Source organism: Sparus aurata, chromosome 2 (genome assembly GCF_900880675.1).
Source record: "Sparus aurata chromosome 2, fSpaAur1.1, whole genome shotgun sequence".
Classification (NCBI taxonomy): Eukaryota; Metazoa; Chordata; class Actinopteri; order Spariformes; family Sparidae; genus Sparus; species Sparus aurata.
The window spans coordinates 34457525-34480428 of NC_044188.1; the positions used below are offsets into that span (position 1 = coordinate 34457525).

The window sequence follows — 22904 nt, forward strand, 5'->3', positions numbered from 1 at the left end:
ACATTGTCAACTATTTGAGTAGAATTTGGCATTATATTATGCAACAGGTGGACTTCAGCTAGTCATCTTCATCAGTCAAGTCTTGGACTGCTGTTCTATCACTGTCCAGTAGCAGTGGACTGTCATAAATAACAAAAGAAGCCACTGGTTTAGAGTTTAAAGTCATTTTGGTCCCTGTGATTGAAGGGTTCTTGCTGAAATGCTCACTGAAATTCATAGCTGACTTCTCCTCTTTATTAAGGCCAAGCATTTGTACCTTTTGTGTTGTTATCAAATAACCCTTTTCCACCATTCACAAACCACACCAGTACATCTCCACATAGTGATCATTTGTTCTATCCTATTTACAGCACTCTACTTTGGATCCATGTTCAGCTTCATAGTACATTCTTCATCTAGTCAAATCTTACTATGTTTCACTCAGACAGTTAACAATTACTGTACTTGATTAAAAAACTCATCTGCACTTCCAAAAAACATCGTCATTTATCTGTATTCCAATATGCTGTCAAGTTTCCATGCTCTGTTTTTTTTCTTTTATGCAATGCATTTTCTTTGACCAAAGTACCACATTGATCTTGTCTTCCGCTGTCTTTATTTCATTCTTCCCCACACTGTCTTCCCTTCTCTCCATGTATTACTCACTCTGGCTGTCGTTGTCATTATGTGGCTTCCTTGTGGCTAAGCTGGAGCTGGCAGTCAGTGTTTCATCTTCTGTCAAAGCCCCCATCCCTGCCGCCCCACAGCCCCATGGCTCCCTTCAGGTACTGCAGTCCTCCAGCCCTCCTATGGGCCTCCTAGCTGGAATTTGTACTCGTGTGGCTTGTTGGAGTGTAAGGCCCAAAATTCCCTCAAACTTTCTCCTCTTTTTCTCAATTTTTCTTTTCCTGCAGTATTGTGTTTTTTTTTTTTTTTTTGATAGCCTTGCTGTGATAATAATTTACTTGTCATTAGTAGAGAGTTTTGTCTCATGGTCCTCAAGACATGCTAAGAATTAAATAGGGCAAAACAGTGACTTTTTTTCATCGTTTTGCATAAATGGAACTAAATTTTAAAGAGGTTACCTCTAAATGGTTTGGGATTATTGATATTAATTCAGTCTGTGTTCATTCAATACAGAGAGATGTAGGACATGCTTATCTTAGATCTTTCATTTGAATATTGTAACCTTACATGCTTGAGGAAAGAAAATCTATACCTTGTAGGCTGAAGTGCAGACAAAATTCGAGCAACATTTTCATCACCGCCTGCAGAGTGGAATGACTGCAAAATAAAGCAACAACTCTTAGCTTATGCATTGATACATTGGTGATAACCATCTTAAGCAACAAGGCTAACTTTTGCTTAATTTCATTGCTTAAAAGAAACACCTTTAGAGACTTTTTACAAAGCTAGACAAGAGACCCTTTTGCTTCAGCTCTTTAAACTGAACAGGGTTAAACATGTCCTGAACTAATGCCTGTATTGAAAGAGATGAAAGACAGGAAAATGACTGTCCATATTATTATTTTTTTAAATAATATTTTTATTACATTTTCTGACATAAACACAGACAACAAACAACAAAACAACAAGGCCACAAAAAACAAATCCTCGACTACTTGTTATCTGATATTTAGAATATTTAGAACACTTTTCAGACAAACTTGAGTTCATCCTGTGTCTGAGCTGTGGTGTAATCTGCAAGCGATGTAATATTCAAAACTGGGTCTCTCTGGTTCTATTACAAGCTATCATGTATTTGTAAAATGAATAGTATTGTCCATCACCAATTTTACCATATTGAAATGAATCAGTCTATCCATTCTGTGCTCTTTTCAGCTATTTGTGTCAGTGCTTCATTATCAAATCCATTCCACTTGCATATTGAGAGAATGTCCAAATCAATGAAATTCCTCACCATGTCCTCACTGCAGCCTTACACCCAGGCAGATTGACACTTAATATACACACACACAAGCGCTGAAAATGTTATCTAGTCATCGATGCCTTGATGCCAAGCAGTTAAGTAAAGGTTGGTCACTCACCGTTGCCCCAAAAAGCGCTGAGCACAAAGAGTATACTCCGTAGGAGAAAGAAGAAACATGACAGGAAAGCCGAAAGTAAAATGGCAAATGAGATTAAAAGAGAGGGACAGAAAGAAAGGGATAAAATAAAGAAGTAAAGAAGGTACAAGGTTTGGGGGGAGACTGAAATCTTTTGTTTTTTATTATCTTTGAATCTTTTAATTGTTCTTGCAGTTCCACCTTTACACTAGTTGATATAACTGGGCACCTGATAATTGTGTAAGGTCATTCAAATGTTCGAAATAATAAAGTCACTGTTGGTGATTAATTGTTTCACATTGATTAAGATATTTCACAAGATGTTTTCGCTCTATATGTTGAATTTTTTGGTAATTTCAGATATCAGCAAATATGTATTTTAAGCCCAAAAATTATACAGTATATTAGGCCTGTGCCACAAAGCTGTTAATTAGTCATTGAATACATTTTTTTACTTTAGTTTTTTAATCTTTAAATATGTGATATGGGGCCAAAACATCTCTGGATTAAATAAAATGGCGCCCATTATTTTGCTCATGCTAGTATAACCAGATAAAGGCATCCAACCACCTGATAAAAGGCACCACAATACATGAAATGACATCTACCATTAAAATGTTCTGAGGGAGGCATTGGTAAGCACACATCCAAATTCTAAATGCTTCATATGGCCATGCATCTGCTGGTTTGACAGCAAACAGCACTGCTGACTCCTAAAGTTTACTTCCTGAAAAGTCACTGGGTTTTTTGTCTCTTGATATTGGAGAGTGAATTATTCAGTCAAAAGATTTTTGGCAGGTCTTTTCTTGCAATGTCATTGACATGAGCTACAGTTTATAACATAGTGGCATGAGGTAACATACATCAGGCTGACAGAAGCTACCTGCATAGACATTATATTAAAGATTGGCATGGCGATGGAGTGGTACATTTTGAGACATGCATGTGTGACATTTCCACTCTTGTGAGTCTGGTATGACGATTTTTTGTATTCAGATACTTCTTTTTGTTTTTATTACTCAAACTCTCTGTTGTTGTAATGCAACAATTTTATTTCATGAAAAAACTTCAACAGTGCAAGTGTAAAATTAATATTAAGTCGATTATAACAGGTAATTTCATAGATAATCATGCTTGTAGCAAAAAGCTGATTTCTCCCTCACAGGTGTGCTGGATTCTGTTCGGATGCATCAGCACAGTATACAGCTACGCAGATGACCTTCTATTTATCTGTTTGCTTATGTTATCTATTTGTATTTGTCTGTATACACTGATCAGCCACAACATTAAAATCACTGATAGGTGACATGAATAACATTGATCATCTCATCACTATGCAATGTTCTGCTGGGAAACCCTGGGTGCTGGTATTCATGTGAATGCCACTTGACACGCACCACCCATCCAAACACTGTTGTGTACAAAGTACACCCCCCTCATCACAACAACACTACCTGATGGCAATGGCCCCCCGTCAGGACAATGTGCCCTGACACACCGCAAACACTGCTCAGGAACAGCTCGAGGAACACAATAAAGGGCCCAAGGTGTTGACCGGACTCCAAAGTCCCCAGATCCCAATCTGATAGAGCATCTAGAAGACTTGCTGAGCAGGTCCAATCCATCGAGGCCCCACCCCAAACATACAAGACCCAGAGAATCCACTATTAAACGCCCTGTTGCCACACACCACAGGACACACTCAGAGGTCTTAATTCCATGTTTTGACAGGTCAGAGCTGTTTTTGCTGCACAAGGGGAAGCTTCACAATATTAGGCAGGTGGTCATAATGTTATGCCTGATCAGTGTATGTGTATGTATAACATTTGTTGCTTAAATATAACTGTGGCCTTTGACCTTTTCATGCTGGCCAAATCACCAGGGATCAGTGGAAGAGGACCCTGTGGTCCTCCTTCAGGCATCTCATGCTGCAGCTAAGCAGTCCCAGGTCTGGCCTGCACTGTGCCCGAGTGTTCATGCACCACCAGCTTATCCCATGATCACCCTGTGCTCTGAAATGTTGTGCTGTGTTGTGCTCTCTCACTTTGCTTGTGAAGTGCAGTGTGTCTTGTTCACTTTTCCCATTAAATTTATGTGAATATAAGCAGTCACCAACAGCCCTAACTGAACAAATATGTGACATTTCTTCACTGTTAATTTGTGTATTATTTTTATTTATCATTGTTGTGTTCCTCACTTTATCCCCTTTGTGTTAACCAAACGGAAGTAATCCCTGGTATAACCAGGGTTGCTGTTGAACCCCCTTCACATACCCCTGAGCCTTGATATTTTGAAATGTGTTTAGTTTGAAATTTGTCACACACCACCCTGAAGGAGCATGCAGTGCACAGTGGACTGTGAGATCTTTCAGTCCACTTTCCCTTGCTGCATGGTCATCATTTTGACAGGCTTTTTCCTTCATAAACTTTCAGCATGTACTGGTACCTGACTGTGAATACTGGAAAAGAGTCAGTAGTTAGTATTATTATGATTGGGCCAGTTATAATTTCCCTTTCCCTGCTGTCCAGTAATTTTACAGTATTTTAATACAGTATTTTTCCTTGTCCTTTCTATCCACCAGGTGAAGACAGAGGAGCAGATTGCAGCAGAGCAGGCCTGGTATGGATCGGAGAAAGTTTGGCTAATCCACAAAGATGGCTTCTCCCTGGGTGAGATTTCAAGCCATTTTTGAAGATATTTGAATTTTTAAAAAAACGTAAATGATAAAAACAAACAGAAACAATTCTTTAAACATATCCCATTTGAACTACTTGCAAGAATTTGCCATGACAAAATTCTCCAAAAATAATACACTTTCAAACCATACATATTACGCCATAGCTAGTGAATAGCAGTAGAGAAGAAGATAAAGAAGCGATAAGAATGATTATGTTCGCCAAATTCCTCTCTGTACATATTTTTTGTCACCTCAATATTACAATAAAAGACAATATCTTAAAGGATTACTCGATTATATCTGTGTCCATCAAAAAATGTGTGACAGCTGTCCCACAGTAAGTCGGTATTGATACTGTAGCATGTGAAACTCCTCCTTTTCATTTTGTCCCTACCTGTTGATCATATTTAGCATTATACATTTTACTACCTCTACTGAATTTTAACATGTATGGCATTTATTCTACCAAGGCCTACTTACCTACCTCGCAATGTTCACAATAGTGGAAAATAATTCTATATCTGCCCCTGATTTGGATCTACTTCAAATTTGAATGCATTCTTCTTTGGCTCATGCTACACACTTCAATTACCTGTAATGTTTATCTGAGAAACAGACAAACAAATTAACAAACAAACTGGACCAAGTAACCGTAGTAACAGAACAGACAGGTATAGTCTATAGATCCTCATATTGTATGGTGTGTACATTACAAGGCTGTAATAGTACATGCAATTCACAGTTCAGTAGGAACTTAGGTGTTGGGTCACAGTTAGGCATGTTTTTGATACACCAGGAAATGAAAGCTCGAAATAACATTTTTGCCCCCCCTTTTTTTGTTTGTTTGTTTAAGAAAACAGTGGGTAATTGGCCATAACTCTGACTCTTACTGTTAAGGCTCTCAAATTGAGAGACCTGCCTGACCTGTCCCTAAATCCTGAACAAATCCAGCCTCTGCTCATCTATACAGAACAGCACAACTTGAGTGGCCAACAAGCAGCATGGTGCCACATTCTAGCAGAGCTCAAGCACTTACACCAATCAGGCATAACATTATGACCACTGAAAGGTGAAGTAAATAACACTGATTATGTCTTCATCATGGCACCTGTTAGTGGGTGGGATACATTAAGCAGCAAGTGGACATTTTATCCTCAAAGTTGATGTGTTAGAAGCAGGAAAAATGGGCAAGCGTTAGGATTTGACAAGGGCCAAATTGTGATGGCTGACTGGGTCAGAGCATCTCCAGAGCTGCATCTCCAGAACTGCAGCTCTTGTGGGGTGTTCCTGGTCTGCAGTGGTCAGTATCTATCAAAAGTGGTCCAAGAAAGGAACAGCGGTGAATTGGGGACAGGGTCGTGGGTGGCCAAGGCTCAGTGATGCATGTGGGGAGCGAAGGCTAGCCCATTTGGTCCAATCTAACAGATGGGCTCCCGTTGCTCAATTTGCGTCCGTCCGTCCCCCGGCTGACGGTGACACCCTGTGTGAGGTGTTGACTTGGCCTCCAGATTCCCCAGATTGCGTCTGTGTGATGTGCTGTACAAACAAGTCCGATCCGTGGAGGCCCCACCTTTAGAACTTACAGGACTTTAAGGATCTGCTTCTTACATCTTGGTACCAGAAAACACAGCACACCTTCAGGGGTCTAGTGGGGTCCATGCCTTAATGGGTCAGGGCTGTTTTGGCAGCAAAAGTGAGAGCAACACAATATTAGGCAGATGGTCATGATGTTATACCTGATCTGTGTATTTATATATATTTACTATATGTTAAATCTGTATTCTTTAGACTGAATATGGTCACATATCTGCGGTGATAAACACTAAATCTGCAGTGAAAAACTCAACAATATGGAGAGAAGAACTCGACTATCAGTTGGTTCTTGTTTTTCTAATTGACACATTCAGCTGATAAATGATATGTTTAAAGTATTTTCGCAGGCATACCTGACTTCATCTTAACAGCATTGTTGTGCAGTTTGACACTAATCTTTACCTGTTTCTAGGCCTGCCACGATGATTTGCTGTACGATAAATTGTCCTAGAAATTATTGCGATAAACAATAATATTGTCGTTTTGAGGCAAAAGACAAAAAAGACGACAAAAGACAATTTTCACCACGGCCATTTGGTTTGAATTCGAGGTGCTCCCACACTGCAGCTGTTGCATTCGGCTGACATGAGGCTTCACGTGAAAGACACAAGCAAAACAAACATTGTTATTGTACGATAAACAATTATTTATCATACGATTAATTGATTTATTGATTATCACTACAGGCCTACCTGTTTTCTCTGATGCTATACTGAACAGCCATAATGTCCCATACAGTGGATCTAAAAGACATGGTCTTAAATTTGTGTTCAGAGGCAGCAACAATAATTTCGATTTTCTACACCGGCTTAGTCAACTAGCATGCTACAGCTGGTGCACTGCCAACATTTTCTGGGTAATACTTAACTCTTTCTGTTCTGTTTGTGGGAGTATGTAGACATATAGTAAATAGACTATTTTGGGTCAGCGGGCTTAACAAACCTTTCATGGTTCCATGCAGGCTATAAGATTCAAAATGTTTCTGTTGCCAGAAAGAGAAGGTTATTAGGGCTTCTCCCATTGTAAGAGGCCTGAAAAGCTCTGGTGATTTGATTGTTTGTAGTCTAAGGGTTTAAAAAATGAACATCCTAGAATTTTCCTGCTTTGGTTTTGCCTTTTGAAGTAGTTGAGATAAAAAACAGATGAGTATGAGAACTGATAGCTATCCTGTATTGGTTACCTTTTTCTCCCCAGCCACTGTGTTGAAGACAGAGGAAGGCTCTCTACCAGAGGGCAAGGTGAAAATCAAACTTGAACATGATGGGACAACACTGGATGTAGACGAAGACGATGTAGAGAAGGTAAACAGGATATGGTGAAAGATGGTTAATGGATTTTTGCTGATGGACATTATAAATGATATAATTTGGAAGACTGAATCATGTCTATTGAGGATGTGCAGTACCCATCCTCAGATTTCTATAGGTTGGCGTTTTCATGAATTGTCTGTCTGTGCATCATGCATGTGTTTGTATGTAAATGTATGATTGGATGTATGATAGTGTGTCTGTTTGTATCTGGGAATTTGACCTGTGAAGCACTTTTTAACTGTGTTTTAAGAGGTGCTGTGTGTTGTTGTTGTTGTTGTTGTTATTATTATTGTTATTATTGTTATTATTATCAATGGTAAGATAAACATTATATTCTCTCATACTGCTGTTTACTGATGACACATGCACCTTGAAGTCTAACAAGAAGACCTCTATCTTACTGTGTGAGTTGTGCTGAGCCCAATAATTAATTGATCCTAATTACAATTATTGTGTGCGTATCCAGAGCCTTACCGGCAGATTCCACTTGGCATGTCTGCTTATGGCGTAAGCCAACCGCAGCAGTTTTAGACCTTGTGCCAAAGTGCGTTTCATCAGCATTCTGGAACAGCTGCACAGAGTTGATAGAGCCAGGCTGGAAGTTAGACAGCAGAATAGCATAGTGCATCTGGTCAGTTTTTAGGTTACAACATCCTGGGCAGATGTGGGATACACGGCACAACAAGAAAATCAGATAAACTCACTTAAAACACACTAACAATGAAACAATTTAATTTCATAGCCTAGTCAACTAAAGTAGAAGCATAAAACTCAGGGAAAATGACAAAACACACATAATCTTAGCAAGTCAACAATATCAGGCAGGGATTACACTCAGCGCCAGAATAACAGCTGGTGGGATATGAGGCCGAATTGAGGATGGAGCAAAACCGCATTGCACACGGCAGGTAATAGAGACATGCCCAGTGGAATCAAGGAGTGCTGCCTCAACATTCCTCCAATGGATGCTCTTTGCTTGACCCAAGTACCTGAACCCAGACCTCACTTCCCCAGATCATCTTTTGTTACCACTAGACCTGAGACTAGCTGTCCATTGGTCCCAAGCTTAAACATTCTGTATCTGGTATACATCTTTTGCTATTTGAATGCCATCCTAGTCATCTCTGTTTGTGCAGGCCAACCCGCCATCATACGGCCGATCAGAGGACCTAGCGTCATTGCTCTATCTGAATGAATCCAGTGTGATGCACTGCCTGAGGCAGCGCTACGGAGGCAACCTCATCCACACCTATGCTGGACCCAACATGGTCGTCATCAACCCCCTCAGCACACCCTCCATGTACTCTGAGAAGGTAAACTGTAAGACCCGATGACTGCAGCAAGCTAGTATTTTATTTATGCCCATAGTTTTGGAATGATATTTTCAAATTTCAGTTTCAGTCCATGTTGAATAACACAAGCATTATTTCGCCGAAATTGTGAAGCCAACAAATGTAACCTTCGCAATCTAAACTGGGTCTTGTGGATTCATTAGACAATTTTCTCTCAGCAATTGAAAACATATAAAAATTGGTAAAACATTTGATAAAGTTAAATATTGTTCAAGCAATTTTACAGTGTATCCAATTCTACCTGAAATTGAGCTCTGAAGAAATGTGAAATATAGAATGTATTAATCATGTTGATAAAGCTTGCAGACCACCTGTCAAACATTGTGCTCTGTGGTTGTGGCTGATATTTAATTGCCTCTTTGTGGATGTGCTTCTTTTGTGTTCCTCCCTTGCTTCAAGTATCTTTCCCTCGTCTCTAGGTGATGCACATGTTCAAAGGATGTCGGCGTGAGGACTCTGCTCCTCATATATACTCTGTAGCTCAGTCGGCATACCGCAACCTACTTACCACCCGGCAGGATCAGTCCATCGTGCTGCTTGGCAAATCTGGCAGCGGCAAGACCACAAACTGTCAGCACCTGGTCCAGTATTTGGTATCCATAGCTGGGAGCACGGGAAAAATCTTCTCTGGTGAGACTGCAAACAGTGAAAAGGGGAACAGAGTCGAAATACATAAATGTATATGATGCACGCCACTTCATAAGATGCACATAGTGCTGTACTGTATCACTGCTGTGGGAACTGATGTAGAGTTTGTTAGACGAAAAGAGGTAACAGAACTGCAATATGTAAATAGTTTCCTTAGATATAAAATGGAGTCATTTTTCTAAACCTAACTTCCACAAAAACAAATTATCATATTTCTCTGATGGGAATGATCATTTTTGTATCACAGTTTAAATTTTTGGATCTGTACCAAACAAGCATGTTTTCTTAGGTTATTATGAAGATGTGTTTGCCAGATTAGATCATCTCTGCAGCACTACAGTTCTTGATAACGTTGATTCTCACATATTTTACCCTTAACAAAAAATTGCAGATTCTTGCGATTTTGATATTCTTCTTGATTTTGTGATTTCAGTTAATTTCAATTAATAGTGCAGCCCTATTTCCAATATGATAAACAAACCAACAGCTTATCTAAACCACCTTATTTGTAGGTAAACTTGAAAACTGTCAAAGCTGAAGCAGCAAATGGGTCTATAAAGTGATGGATGTTTACAGCAGACTGTTGAAAATAAAAATAGGTGGATGTTCTTGTGAGCAATGGTCTTTTCAGTCCGTGATCAGTTTTGTGCATAAGTACCGGTTGCAGACCTACTAGCATCATGGGTGAGTTATCTCTGATGTGACTGATAACTATAGGTTCTGTCTACTTGCTGGAACATTTTGAATTTGTCATCTACTCAAAGATGTCATAAGTTGCAAGTAGACAAACTGCTCAAGTATTAATTGATAAACAACAGCAGGCATAACAGAGTTCCATAAACCAACAAAATGTTGATAACCACTTTGAAAGAGTTTTCACTGATCCCTCCGAGGAAATTATGAGTTACAGTGTTGAATGTCTTTGCTGACACAGCTGAGAAGTGGCAGGCCGTGTACACCATCCTGGAGGCTTTTGGCAACAGCTCCACTTCCATGAACACCAACGCTAGCCGCTTCTCCCATGTAGTGTCCCTCGATTTTGACCAGGCTGGCCAGGTGGCCTTTGCCTCAATCCAGGTAACACACACACACACACACACACACACACACACACACACACACACACACACACACACACACACACACACACACACAAACACAAACACACACACCAGTTCTTCCAGGATGGCACATCCGTACCTGCAGTCGCAAGAAGGTTTGCTGTGTCTCCCAGCGGCGTCTCGGGAGCATGGAGGAGATACCAGGAGACTGGCTGTTACACAGGGAGTGCTGGACAGGGCTGTAGAAAGGCATCAAACAAGCAGCAGTACCTGTTTTAGTCATGGACCGGTATACCATAAAAAATCAAGCTAGCTGAGATAGGAGACACGGTGGGGGACATTGTGTTACCTGTAACCTCATCCAGCATGACCGGTTTGGCAGTTGGTCTGTGATGGTCTTTAAAGGGTCGCATAGACCTCCATGTCAGAGCCAACGGTAGGATGAAATCCTCAGAGCGATAGTCAGACCTTATACTGCCGCAGTGGGCCCTAGGTTCCTCCTGGTGCAGGACTATGCCTGGCCTCATGTGGCCAGATTCTGTAGGCAGTTCCTGGATGATGAAGGCGTTGATGCCATTGACTGACCCTCTTATTCCCCTGACCTAAATCCAATTGAGCAGCTATGGGATGTTATGTATCGGTGCATCCAACACTGCCAAGTACATCCACAGACTGTCCCTGATCCAGGTCTGGTAGAAGATCCTCCAGGACACCATCAGCCGACTCATCAGGAATATGCCCAGACATTGTCGGGAGTGCTTACAGGTTCTCGAGGGCCACACACACCACTGAGTCATTTTTAACTTGGATTTTCAATGTGATTTTGATCCAGCCCCTAGTGGGTTGATGATTTTGGTTTCCATTGACTGTTGTTACGTCATTTTGTTCTCAACAATTTATACAAGTACATCAGTAAATATTTTCAACTTGAGTAATTAGTTCATCAAGATCTGATGTATTTTTAAAGTGTTCCCTTGATTTTTTTGAGCAGTGTAGTTTCATAGTTTAACTATGAATCAAACATAACCAAAGTGTTTCAGATATTACACTCAAATCCACCCACATTTCAACAAACTGTACTGTGTTTATCCATAGAATATGCTTGCTTCTGACTCACAGTGTTTCTTCGTGTTTAGACAATGCTGCTGGAGAAACTGCGTGTGAGCAGACGACCTGAAGCAGAATCCACATTCAACGTCTTTTACTACTTGATGGCCGGAGCTGACAGCAGTCTAAAGTGATTCTTCTAGCAATTTTTTATCAATAGTTTTTAGATAGCATAATTATGGAGTATTTAAAATGTTAAATGTTTTCCAAGTTATACACATCTGTTGTATTTATTTATGACTTGTACCTGGCCAGTTAGTGTTTACAGATAGGAGATGAAATCATGCAGTGTGTTGTGGTTCCTCCTTATCTTTCTTGTTCACATTATTTTAAACATTTTATAATTTGATAGAATTAGCAGGAGAAATAATCATAAAAATGATCAAATGGATCAGCAAACATAACATTGTGTAATATTGGTCAGGCACAGCACAGCACAGTGTTCTGAGAGTTTCTTATAATAATTTAAGCTGAGTCTGAAATCCCTCCCTGGTTCCCTCCATTTACTCTTCTCTATAAAATAATCACTCAGTAGTTCACTCGAACTGCCTTGACTTTTGAATCCTTATAATTTTTCAGTTAGCGGTTGATAAACTATATTAATAAAACAGTGAAATTCATGTGATATTGAAAAGGTTAACAACATCCAGAGGCGTCAGCATTTGACTGACACCCAGGAACTTCCTGACCTCAGCAGCTTGCCTCTCTCCTCCTCTCCTCCAGAACGGAGCTGCACTTAAACCACCTGGCTGAGAACAGTGCTTTTGGGATCCTACCTCAGTCTAAGGTGACTACATTAAAATTATTTAACCGACATGTGTCTGTTTGAAGGGATTCATTTCACATTTTCATTGTGTGATCTATGTGGCCTACTATGAATACTGAAGTTTGATCTGATCTTATCTCGCCCAGCCTGAAGACAAGCAGCGAGCCTCACAGCAGTTCACCAAGCTGCAGGCAGCCATGAAGGTGCTGGGCATCTCTGGTGAAGAGCAGAAGGCCCTCTGGCTCATCTTGGGAGCTATTTATCACTTGGGGGCCGCTGGAGCCACTAAAGGTACAGGCTGCAAATACATCAAATTTCGTGAATGGTGAATGTGAGTCAGCTTTCAGTGCTTTTCAGCAGCAACATAGCGTTAAGACATTTTGAAAGGAGAAACAGGGTCATTGAGATGGGGGCTAAATATACCGGGAAGGAGCCGTGAATTTTGTGTACACAGATGTATGATGGGCATGGTCAAGGAAAAATATGAAGGCCTGGCTAGATGTTTGATTTTGATTTGTGTGTTCACATCTTGTAATGGCAGATAAGTCCAGAACAGAATCTCTAAGACGCTTTGTTTATTCCTTTTACAAAACTGACAACTAAGACAAATCTTGATTTATTATTTGAACGTGGATAAAGATAAGCTAACTAAGATATGCATATTTAACAAATACATGCATGACATCTCTTCTGTCTGTCTCTTAAGACAGCAGTGAAACATTTCTCGTCCTGTTATTATCCTCTGTACTGGGCCAAGTTCAGTGTGACTTGAAGAATGTGATGTCACTCACAGAATCACAGTCCTTTTCATCAAATGACACGGAGGACAATGGAAGGGGAAACCAAAAGCACTGTATAATGTAAATTCCACAATACTTCCTGGCTTTGATTTGATAAACAATTCAAAGATGAGTCTCACTTAACCATTTATTCACCATTTCACCATTAGATCAACTGAGGTTTAAAAAGTTTGATTTCAGCATTTGTAAAGGTTTATTAATATCAGTTACAACTTTTTTTATTGGCATACAAATAGTGTTGATAAATGAACTACACAATATCTATTAACTATTTACATGTTTTTATGTACATAGGCTGCAACTTTACAATAAACAATTGCTTTGTTTATAAATGCTGGTTTATAAACAGGGATTTAGAGTGTAGTTTTTAAAAATGTATTCTGATACAGTTACACTTGGATTACCTCAAGAATACCAAACATTTGGAAAAAAAGACTGGAGAAAAGACCAGCGTGAAGAGACTACTGAGGTGTTACCATATGGACACATGTGCATGGTTACAGACTAGTATATCATTCTTTATTGTCAAATTTGAATCCTGTTAGTAATCCCTCTTTTTGCTAAATCTATAAGTAATCCAATTACAATTTGTGTTCATTTCTTTACAACTGGATTACAGTTACCTTTCTTGTGTATCCTAATTACGCAACCCCGTCACATGTATGCTGTTACTTTCCAAGCCTGTTTGCATTTCATTGTTTTTAACAGTGAAATAACTACTTACATAAGTTCAATTGCCTATAAATGTACCGTTTATTATTGTAAATTTATTATAGTTTGTTTAAAATCAATTAATAAAATGGAGTCAGATAATCGAATACTGTGACAGAACAACTGGATGTTATAGCAGTCACCAAAAATGTTATACCTGGTGGTCAAATTTACATTGAGCAGTGGAACCAACTTGAGACATTTGACTTGTTGCCTCAACCAACCATTCTCTTTTATGTTCTAAATACAATGTAGCATATCTTCTATTCTGGAAGGCAACATTTAGTTATTCCTCTGTCTTTGTTTTTCTCATATCGCTGTCTCTGAACACTCTGTCCTGCCAACCATATGGAATTACTTAAATCACCCTATTACTTGAACATTAATGACGACATGGCCCTGCTCAAATTTCCATAAATGGAACAGAATTACATGCAAATCCTTTTCACTCAAGTGAAATATTCAGACTGGAGTTGACTTTTTACCATGGCCACCAGGTGTCAGGCTTGACATTTGAATTCAGACACTCAGCAGGCAGAATACTGTTTTGATATTTCTATTAGCCACTGCTTGACGTCACACTGATTGTTCGGTCTTCAGTCATTTGCTCACATTCTGCCCCAAGAGCATGAGGCCCAACGCACAATCTGCTCTGCAGTTTTGGCTGGTGTTAAAGTCTGAGCTCTGTGCAGGCCAGTAAAGTAGAAATACACCCAAATCAGGAAAATATATTTTTTTTATATAGCTGGCCTATAGCTTGGGCACAGGGGCATTGTTTGTCGAATCAGGAGAAGGCCTTCAAAGTACCACAAAGTTGGAAACCCATTGCTATCTAAAATATGACAACATTGTCTGATCAAGATCAAACCAGATTAAAAAGGCCCAATGTATGTCCTCAAACAAGAATCTGAAGAACATGTAAAAGTATGTTGAGATTGTTATACTTCTGACCAGACAGTGTACCTGCAGGGCTAGATTCTATGACAAGTAATTGTGACAAAAAGTTCCTTGTATAAGGATTCTGTTTGCCCCCTAGTTTGCAAAACCTGATACCACGTGATTGTAGTTTACAGATAAAGTCCTCCGAGTTAAGCACTATCGTATACAGACCATGTCTGCCTAATAATTGTATTAAAGGCTCTCACTATTTAAGTTCTCTCACCTGTTCATAAAGTATGACAGTGCTTTAATTGATTTATAATATAGTTAATAGTATGTAGTCAGTTTAAAAAAACATTTTATAAATTATTTTATATCTTAACGGCTTCTCAATCATAATGACAGTGACAAATCATTCAAGTCATCATGACTCAAGTCAGGTATGAGGTCATTTCTCTTGTGTCAAGTCAAGTCGCAGGTCATCAAAACAGCGACTGGAATTGACTCAAGTCCACATCTCTGCCAAATACAGTGGCTTTCGCTGTGTAACATGGTGCGTTTGTTTTTTTCCCCCTAAAGGTTTATGTTCAGTTGGTTAGTGTATTAATGTTTTATGATGTTAGCTGAGGTGCTAGTCGATAGAGTATCATTAACAATCCCCTTACATATGACGGGGCTTTGTGCTTTCAACAGTTACGTGTCTGACCTCTCAGCTTGCTCTTTTAAAGCATGATGCTGGGTTGTCAGTGTTGTTTCATGTTCATATTTTCCTGTGACTGAATTGATAAATCCATGAGCTGTGTTGTCTCAAACCCCTTCTCTCTACTTGCATGTTTGCATGCTGCGCCCTATCAAATGCAGACGGAGATGAAGGTAATGGAAAAACAACACACAGGTTGTTGACTGTTTTCACTTAAACTTTGTTTCCGAGGCCTCCCTTGTTTTTGTTTTCTGTCTTAATGCCTTTATCATTCCTTCCAGGCCTTTTAGTCATTAGCATTTTTATTGTTTCTGCTCCTCCTCCTCCCCCTCCTCTCTTCACCGCCTCCTCTCTCGTATGTGCCTGTTTCCTCTTGAAGCTCTCTCTCACCCTTTTCTGTTTCATGAGATGAAAATCACAGGGATCAGAAGTTTGCTGACCCTTTACGCTGCTCTTTCTGATGCTTCACATGTCAGCCAAATTCAACTCCCAAACCACTGTCACACTACAACACATTCTCAAAAGCAGAGAAAAGCTTGTTCACTTCGATTTCTCTAGTTAATGTTTTGACTTTCTACCACATAATTTGTATTTCCCAGCTCACCCTGCGTACCCCCCTGAAGTTTCTTCTTGGTGGGGGCTCCTGTTGATTCTTTGGCTCTGTGTCTAAGCTTTTGATTGGCTGGCTGTGCAGGCTGTCATGTTGCTTTGGTTCATTCTTGCAAATGGACTTTGAATCAGACGTGGCGAGGGGTGAAATTTTACTGTGGCACTCATGCTCCTCCGGAGGTAGAATCAGAGGTGCAACATTGGCTGACCATACCTGTGTGAATGCATAAGCCGGCGGGCGGAGCAGGGTCGTGTCGATCTGATGGTGTTCACAGTGTGATAACTAAACAGATCCTTCACTCTTGTTTTCACTTTTATAGATGTTTTTATTTTTCTGCTAATCTTCTCATTCATCTATATTACTTTGTTATAAACACAATCCTTGAAGTTTTCCGTATCAGTCATAGTGGTGGCTGGGCATCCCTACAGGCAGTTAGTGAAACACAGGGATACACTGTCATAGTTTGATGAGTTGGGTATTACTGCATACACAACAGAAGTACACATTTCAAAACAAGGCTGTTTTGTACAAAAACATGTCTTAGGCTTTATTTGTCTCAATTTAATCAACATGACTTTGTTTAAAAGAATAACCAATACAGGTTAATGACAAATGCTGCACTGTATGGTTGCACAGAGATCACAGATATGTCAGTCTTGATCATCAGTGTGTGCATCATGAGCACTTTCTTTCTTTTACTTGTCTAGTGCCACTTTCAAGTGGTGTAGTCTCATCAATGTGCCATAACACATGCCTTTATGGGTTATCTAGGGTTGATACTGTTTTTGTACTTTTACAGTGTGTTGTCAGTTCATGTAAGCTGCAGCTCGGACAAAAGCAATAGCACTCTGCACCTGAACAGAAATGATAGATGTTTTCTGATAAATCTCAATGTAGCACCCTTTTTACCCCATTCATCCTCCATTATCCTCTTTGTTTTATACCTGTTGTCTTTTTTGCTTTCTATATAGCTGGACGTCGGCAGTTCGCCCATCATGAATGGGCTCAGAAGGCCGCCTACCTGCTGGGCTGTACCTTGGAGGAACTGTCCTCTTCGATCTTTAAGAACCAAGCCAAAGGACTGCAGCATTCCACCTCCTTCAGAGGAGGATCGGATGAGGCCAGCCAAGGTGACAGCTCAGGTAAAAATCCAAACTGTAGAGTCTTGAATCGCTTTTGTAAGATCACATGCAGGGTTCAGAGCAGCACGTATGGAAAGGCAACATACGGCCATATGCTAGGACTGCAACCTAGCATTTCTTTCATTATCAATTATTTATTTTCCCAATTAATCAGTTGTAAGGTCTATAAAATGTCGAATGTTGTAGAATTGTGATCAGTGTTCCCCAAGTGTCGAGATGAGGTCCTTGTTTTGTCCACAACCCAAAATCATTCCATTTGCTGTCATGGTAAGAATAAAACCTGAAAATATTTACATACAGTCTAGAGAAGTAAAATGTAATTGAGATCCTTTTTACAGTTGTGTTGAAAAAAACTGTAATGCTTGTATGTGGTGTGCCTTGTCCTAATAAAGTATAGTTTAAAAATGATGATAGAAATCTGGGAATGTCCTGTTAAAAAACAAATGCTAAGAATGCGACCCAAACGCGGATGCCAGCTTTAGGTAACTGACGGTTTCTGTACTGGTGAAGGTCATTGGGAGGGTAGTTGTAGCACACCTCAGACCCCTAGTGTGTCCATCACAGGACCCCCTAAAGTTTCCATATCAGCCCCATGTTGGGGTCGATGACGCAATCATTTACCTGCTGCAGGAAGCCCACTCCTCCTTGGATAAACCCAACTCCACTGTCCACGTCATGTTCTTCCACTTGTACAGCACCTTCAACACCATCCAGCCCAGGCTGCTGAAGGCCAAACTGGAGAACATGCAGGTGGATTCTCCCTTCGTCACTTTGGTGGATGATTATCTGACAGGCAGACTGCAGTTTGTGAGATTACAGAACTGTGTCTGACCATCTGATCAGCAACATTGGCACCCCTCAGGGAACTGTGCTGTCTCCTTTCCTCTCCACCACCTACACTGCAGACTTCAAGTACCACTGTGAGTCATGTCATCTGCAGAAATTCTCTGATGACACGGCCATTGGGGGGGGTGTAGAGGGTGGGAGGGAGGATGAGTACAGAGACCTGGTCAACAGTTTTGTTAAGCGGTGTGGGGAGAACCACCTGCAGCTGAATGAAGTAAAGACTGCTATTGTACTGCTAAAAATACCTAATTTCCCCTCGGGGATCAGTAAAGTTGGCTGTCTGTCTGTCCGTCCATCCGTCCGTCCATCCATCCGTCTGCGACAAAGTGGGTGAGACCACACCATTTGTCCCTTTACATTTCATTTCTATTTGATTTGTATGTTTGTGTAGTTTGTTTAACCAGTAGTCCATCTTTGTTCAATATTATGCAGACGCATCCTATCCCGGGTTTGGTTTGAGTTTGCAGTATATATTTAAGTACAGATCATTTACATCAACATGTACGGATAAATCAAACACAGACAAGTAATGTTAAGTTAAATAAGTGTATTGGTTTAATTCAGTTTATGTGCAGTTAAGTAACTTTTACAGATGCATTGTTTTGTTGCTTTTGTTTCATACTCACCATGTGGTCCATTGGTAAAAGGAGGAAAGGGACATTAATTCATGCTTTTATAACCTGGATGACATCATCAGTGAGGTCATCGGGCGGTACCATCTATGGGGGGATGCAGATTGTGTGGGAGTGTGAAATGTGCATAGTTTGATATTATGTGACATATGTGAGCACAGATGTGTGTGTGATAAAAGCCTATGTGAATTCCCATTGTGTGATGAAATGAAGATTAATAATATGGATGCTTACCGGTTTTTAGAAGGGAGAGGAGGCTTCCCTGCTGCTTGGGTGAGTCCAGGTGGATTCCTGTCTTTGGCTCTCAGCATGCAGGGGAAGTCAGACGAGTGTGTGGTGTCAAAGAGAGAGGACACCAGGTGTGCAGGAGAGTGCACAGTGTGTTTCACTGTAACATTGAGTTGAGTTATTTTCAGTTAAGCTGAGTTAACTGTTTTTTCTTTGATACTTTTTGTAAATATCTTTTTTTTTTGTTTGGTTCACTGTGCATTTTGGTGGCACTCTTTGTAAAAATTAAAACTCTATTTTGATACTTGAACCCTGCTTTGAGAGTCTGCCTCCTACACTCCGTTCACTGAGGCCAGCCCTACCACACCGTCATTTCTGTAAATACTGTCTCAAAGAGCTTAGTGTTTGGAGAAAAAACACTATCCTCAGGTTTTGCTTGAAAAGAGTACACGCGTAATCCCTACACACCCATGCTGGCCCTGAAAAATGCATATCAGTTGTAGACTGGGTGTCTTTGATAAGAAGTGAATTGATTTCAAAATAAATTTGACATTCTTCATGTGGTTCTTGTTGACTCTGACTCTGATCTGTTGTCTTTGGACTCTGTCGATCAGGCTCTAAGGTCATAGCTCTGGAGTGTTTGGAGGCCATGGCATCTGGACTGTACTCTGAGATCTTCACTCTTGTCGTTTCCTTCATCAACAGGTTAGACCTCATGTTTAACATTAAATGTGTTACTTTATTATTGGATCAGAGCCATTCAGATGTCATTTTACCTTTCATAGTCTTTAGCAACTTCTCCTAACCTGTAATTTATGCACAAAAATTACATATCTAGATCTACAGCAGAGTTTTGTAAGACCTGGTAAAAGAATTTCAATGAAACAGCTCATAGTTTTGGTTTGAGGGTAGCACTGTGGCATTTTGCAAAACGATGACTCAACATTTTGTCCAGCATTGTCCCCTTCTTTCTTTTTTTTTAAACACTTGTGACACCTCAGCTTCCCTTTCATTTTACTTCACTCCCACCAATTCTTACATTACAAAACAAATAAAATAAAAAATTTATAAGTAAAATGGAGAGCCTATCCTTCCACCATAATAAGTTACATTCAACATATCAAAAAGAGGCATACATCCAAAGGCAAATACATTTCTCCAAAATATAATGCAAGGCTCCTATGACACGTGTCAGCATTACTAGCTTAAGATTCTCACAATTGCCATACATTGCATTTGTAATTATCTTAATTACAAAATGTGGAAGCTGTTTAATTTTATGTAATTTAAAGTAGGATTGTACCATATCATCTTCCCCAGGTAACTGCTTAATTACACTCCCCAAGCTACTTCATATTTGCAGATTTCCAGACATCTGATCCATCTTTTAGGGTAAACTGTGTACTGAGTTCTTGAAAAGATTTTATTAACTACGTCATTAACAATGTTTACATTAACGAGGTTCAATATATTACTTATACAACTCCACAACCAGAAATGCCAATAAAACACTTTTTTCCCAACTTTAACTGCAGGGTTACTCCAGGGTGAGGAAAGTAATGAACCCACCAAGCAGAAAATAAAACAAATTAAGAAAAGGGTAGAAGAAGTAAAACAGCAACAGATGGAATAGTTAAGCCAAAAGTAAGAAGACAGAACATAACTATATCATAAAAGTGTTAAGATATATTTATGTCCCCCAGGGCTCTGAAGTCCAGTCAACACTCTCTGTGCTCCCTGCTGATTGTGGACACTCCGGGTTTCCAGAACCCGCGACTGGCTCAGCAGCAACGGGGAGCCACATTTGAGGAGCTCTGCCACAACTACACCCAGGAGAGGCTGCAGACGCTGTTCCATGAACGTACCTTCGTCCAGGAGCTGGAGAGATACAAGGAGGTGCTGCTTGTCCTACAGAACATTTCTCTAAGCAGTGGCATACTTGGAAATATATAACAAATATTAGCAAAACTATCGTAAGATTCTCTGTGGTGACCAAAAATATCTTCAGATATTGTCAAATATACCTTTATAGATAGTTGGTTTGGTCCGAAAACAATATAATTATATATTTCCTTTGTATTCACTTGCTCACCTAGTGGCCACTACCTAGTGGCATCCATTATAACTTGGTCAAATCTTAAGTTCCTTCTTTTACTGCAATAGAGTGGAGGCCAATAGAAAACATTTGATGCTCTTAGCATTCAAATCTTCAATTTTCTTATCAGTTACCACAGATGAAGTAGTTCCAATGACCACGCCAAATTTGACTGCACTAATTAAGACCAGATCTATTCCCAAGAACCCAGTCTACAGTCTGGTAATGGCTAATTGCATAATGTAACTGAATAGCTATGTTGCTGATTTATTTATGATCTCATCTTTTGCTGGCAAATCTACTCTAGGTTACTAACCTACACCTTTATCCCCTCCTGCTTCTAGGAAAACATAGAGCTTGCTTTAGATGACATAGAGTCCAGTACCTCAATGTCTGTAGCAACTATTGACCAAGCCTCAACCCAAGCTCTGGTAAGCACAATAAACCTCACACACTATCTCTGTTTCAATCATCTCTGTACATGTGATATCTTTCTGTTCTGCACTTGTCCTGAGAAATGTTTCATAAAGACACATCTGAAGGTGGTATTTGTGTTCAGCGAAGCCTTGAGGTATTCAGGTCCAGATTCAGGGCGATTTGGCCTGAGATTTTACCTTATTCAGTAAGACATTAATGCAAATCAAGTTCTGGAATACCAAAATACCACTGAGCCAGTAAATCAAAATAGGTCCATTCATCACTACTGGCAAGTGTATAAAATTGTAGCTTTAAGCTAATTGAGCAATGCTGGCATCACTGGGTCTGAAAGCCATCTGATGTGAGAGTTAGGAAGGACAACACTGTTTGTTTGATTTTGGGATAACTATGGTGCATTGTGTAGTAATAAACCATCTGGTTAAAAAGGCATATTTATAGTACCTATTTCATATATTATATATATACTTAAAACCACCATGAATCAGCTTGTCCTGTTGTTAAGTGCGCAAGCCGACATAATGATATACTTATTATTGATTATTTTAAATATTCCTAATGGAAGTGTTATCCCTGTGCAGTTTTGCAAACTTCTATCTTTTATTATGTTATTGTAATTCACCAAAACAAAAAAGCTCAATTTGATGAATCTCAGTTGACAGAGGGGTCTCTGACAGCAGCAAAATGCAGAGTAGTGTACATATGTTTAGAGACAGACAGGTCTTTGTTAAAACAGGCAGGCGTATACACCAATCAGGCATAACATTATGACCACCGACAGGTGAAGTGAACATTATTATGTCTTCATCATGGCACCTGTTAGTCGGTGGGATACATCGAGCAGCAAGTGAACATGTTGTCTCAAAGTTGATGTGTTTAGAAGCAGGAAAAATGGGCAAGCGTTAGGATTTGAGCGAGTTTGACATAGGCCAAATTGTGATGGCTGGACGACTGGGTCAGAGCATCTCAAGCTGGTTCTGATAGAAAGGTGTCAGATTGCACAGTGCATCGCAGTTTGTTGCATATGGGGCTGTATAGCTGCAGACCAGTCAAGGTCCCCAGATCTCAATCCAATAGAGCGTCTGTGGGTCAAATAAGTCCAATCCATGGAGGCCCCACCTCACAATTTACAGGACTTGAAGGATCTGCTGCTAACATCTGAGCAGTCCATGCTAGTGGAGTCCATGCCTCAATGGGTCAGGGCTGTTTTGACAGCAAAAGGGGGACCAACACAATATTAGGCAGGTGTTATGCCTGATCGGTGTAT

The 22904-nt window shown here is 40.0% G+C and overlaps 1 protein-coding gene across 1 annotated transcript in view; it reads left to right on the plus strand.

Moving 5' to 3' along the window:
* LOC115596666 (unconventional myosin-XVIIIa) overlaps positions 1-22904 on the plus strand; it is a 142714-nt gene that overhangs the window by 42428 nt on the left and 77382 nt on the right. The window contains exons 3-15 of the mRNA XM_030441942.1: positions 4627-4714; positions 7510-7616; positions 8762-8938; positions 9397-9607; positions 10560-10702; positions 11823-11923; positions 12517-12580; positions 12706-12850; positions 15811-15822; positions 17231-17401; positions 19722-19812; positions 20811-21003; positions 21547-21633. Coding sequence (XP_030297802.1) covers positions 4627-4714; positions 7510-7616; positions 8762-8938; positions 9397-9607; positions 10560-10702; positions 11823-11923; positions 12517-12580; positions 12706-12850; positions 15811-15822; positions 17231-17401; positions 19722-19812; positions 20811-21003; positions 21547-21633 — 1590 coding nt within the window. The remainder of the gene's footprint in view (positions 1-4626; positions 4715-7509; positions 7617-8761; positions 8939-9396; positions 9608-10559; positions 10703-11822; positions 11924-12516; positions 12581-12705; positions 12851-15810; positions 15823-17230; positions 17402-19721; positions 19813-20810; positions 21004-21546; positions 21634-22904) is intronic.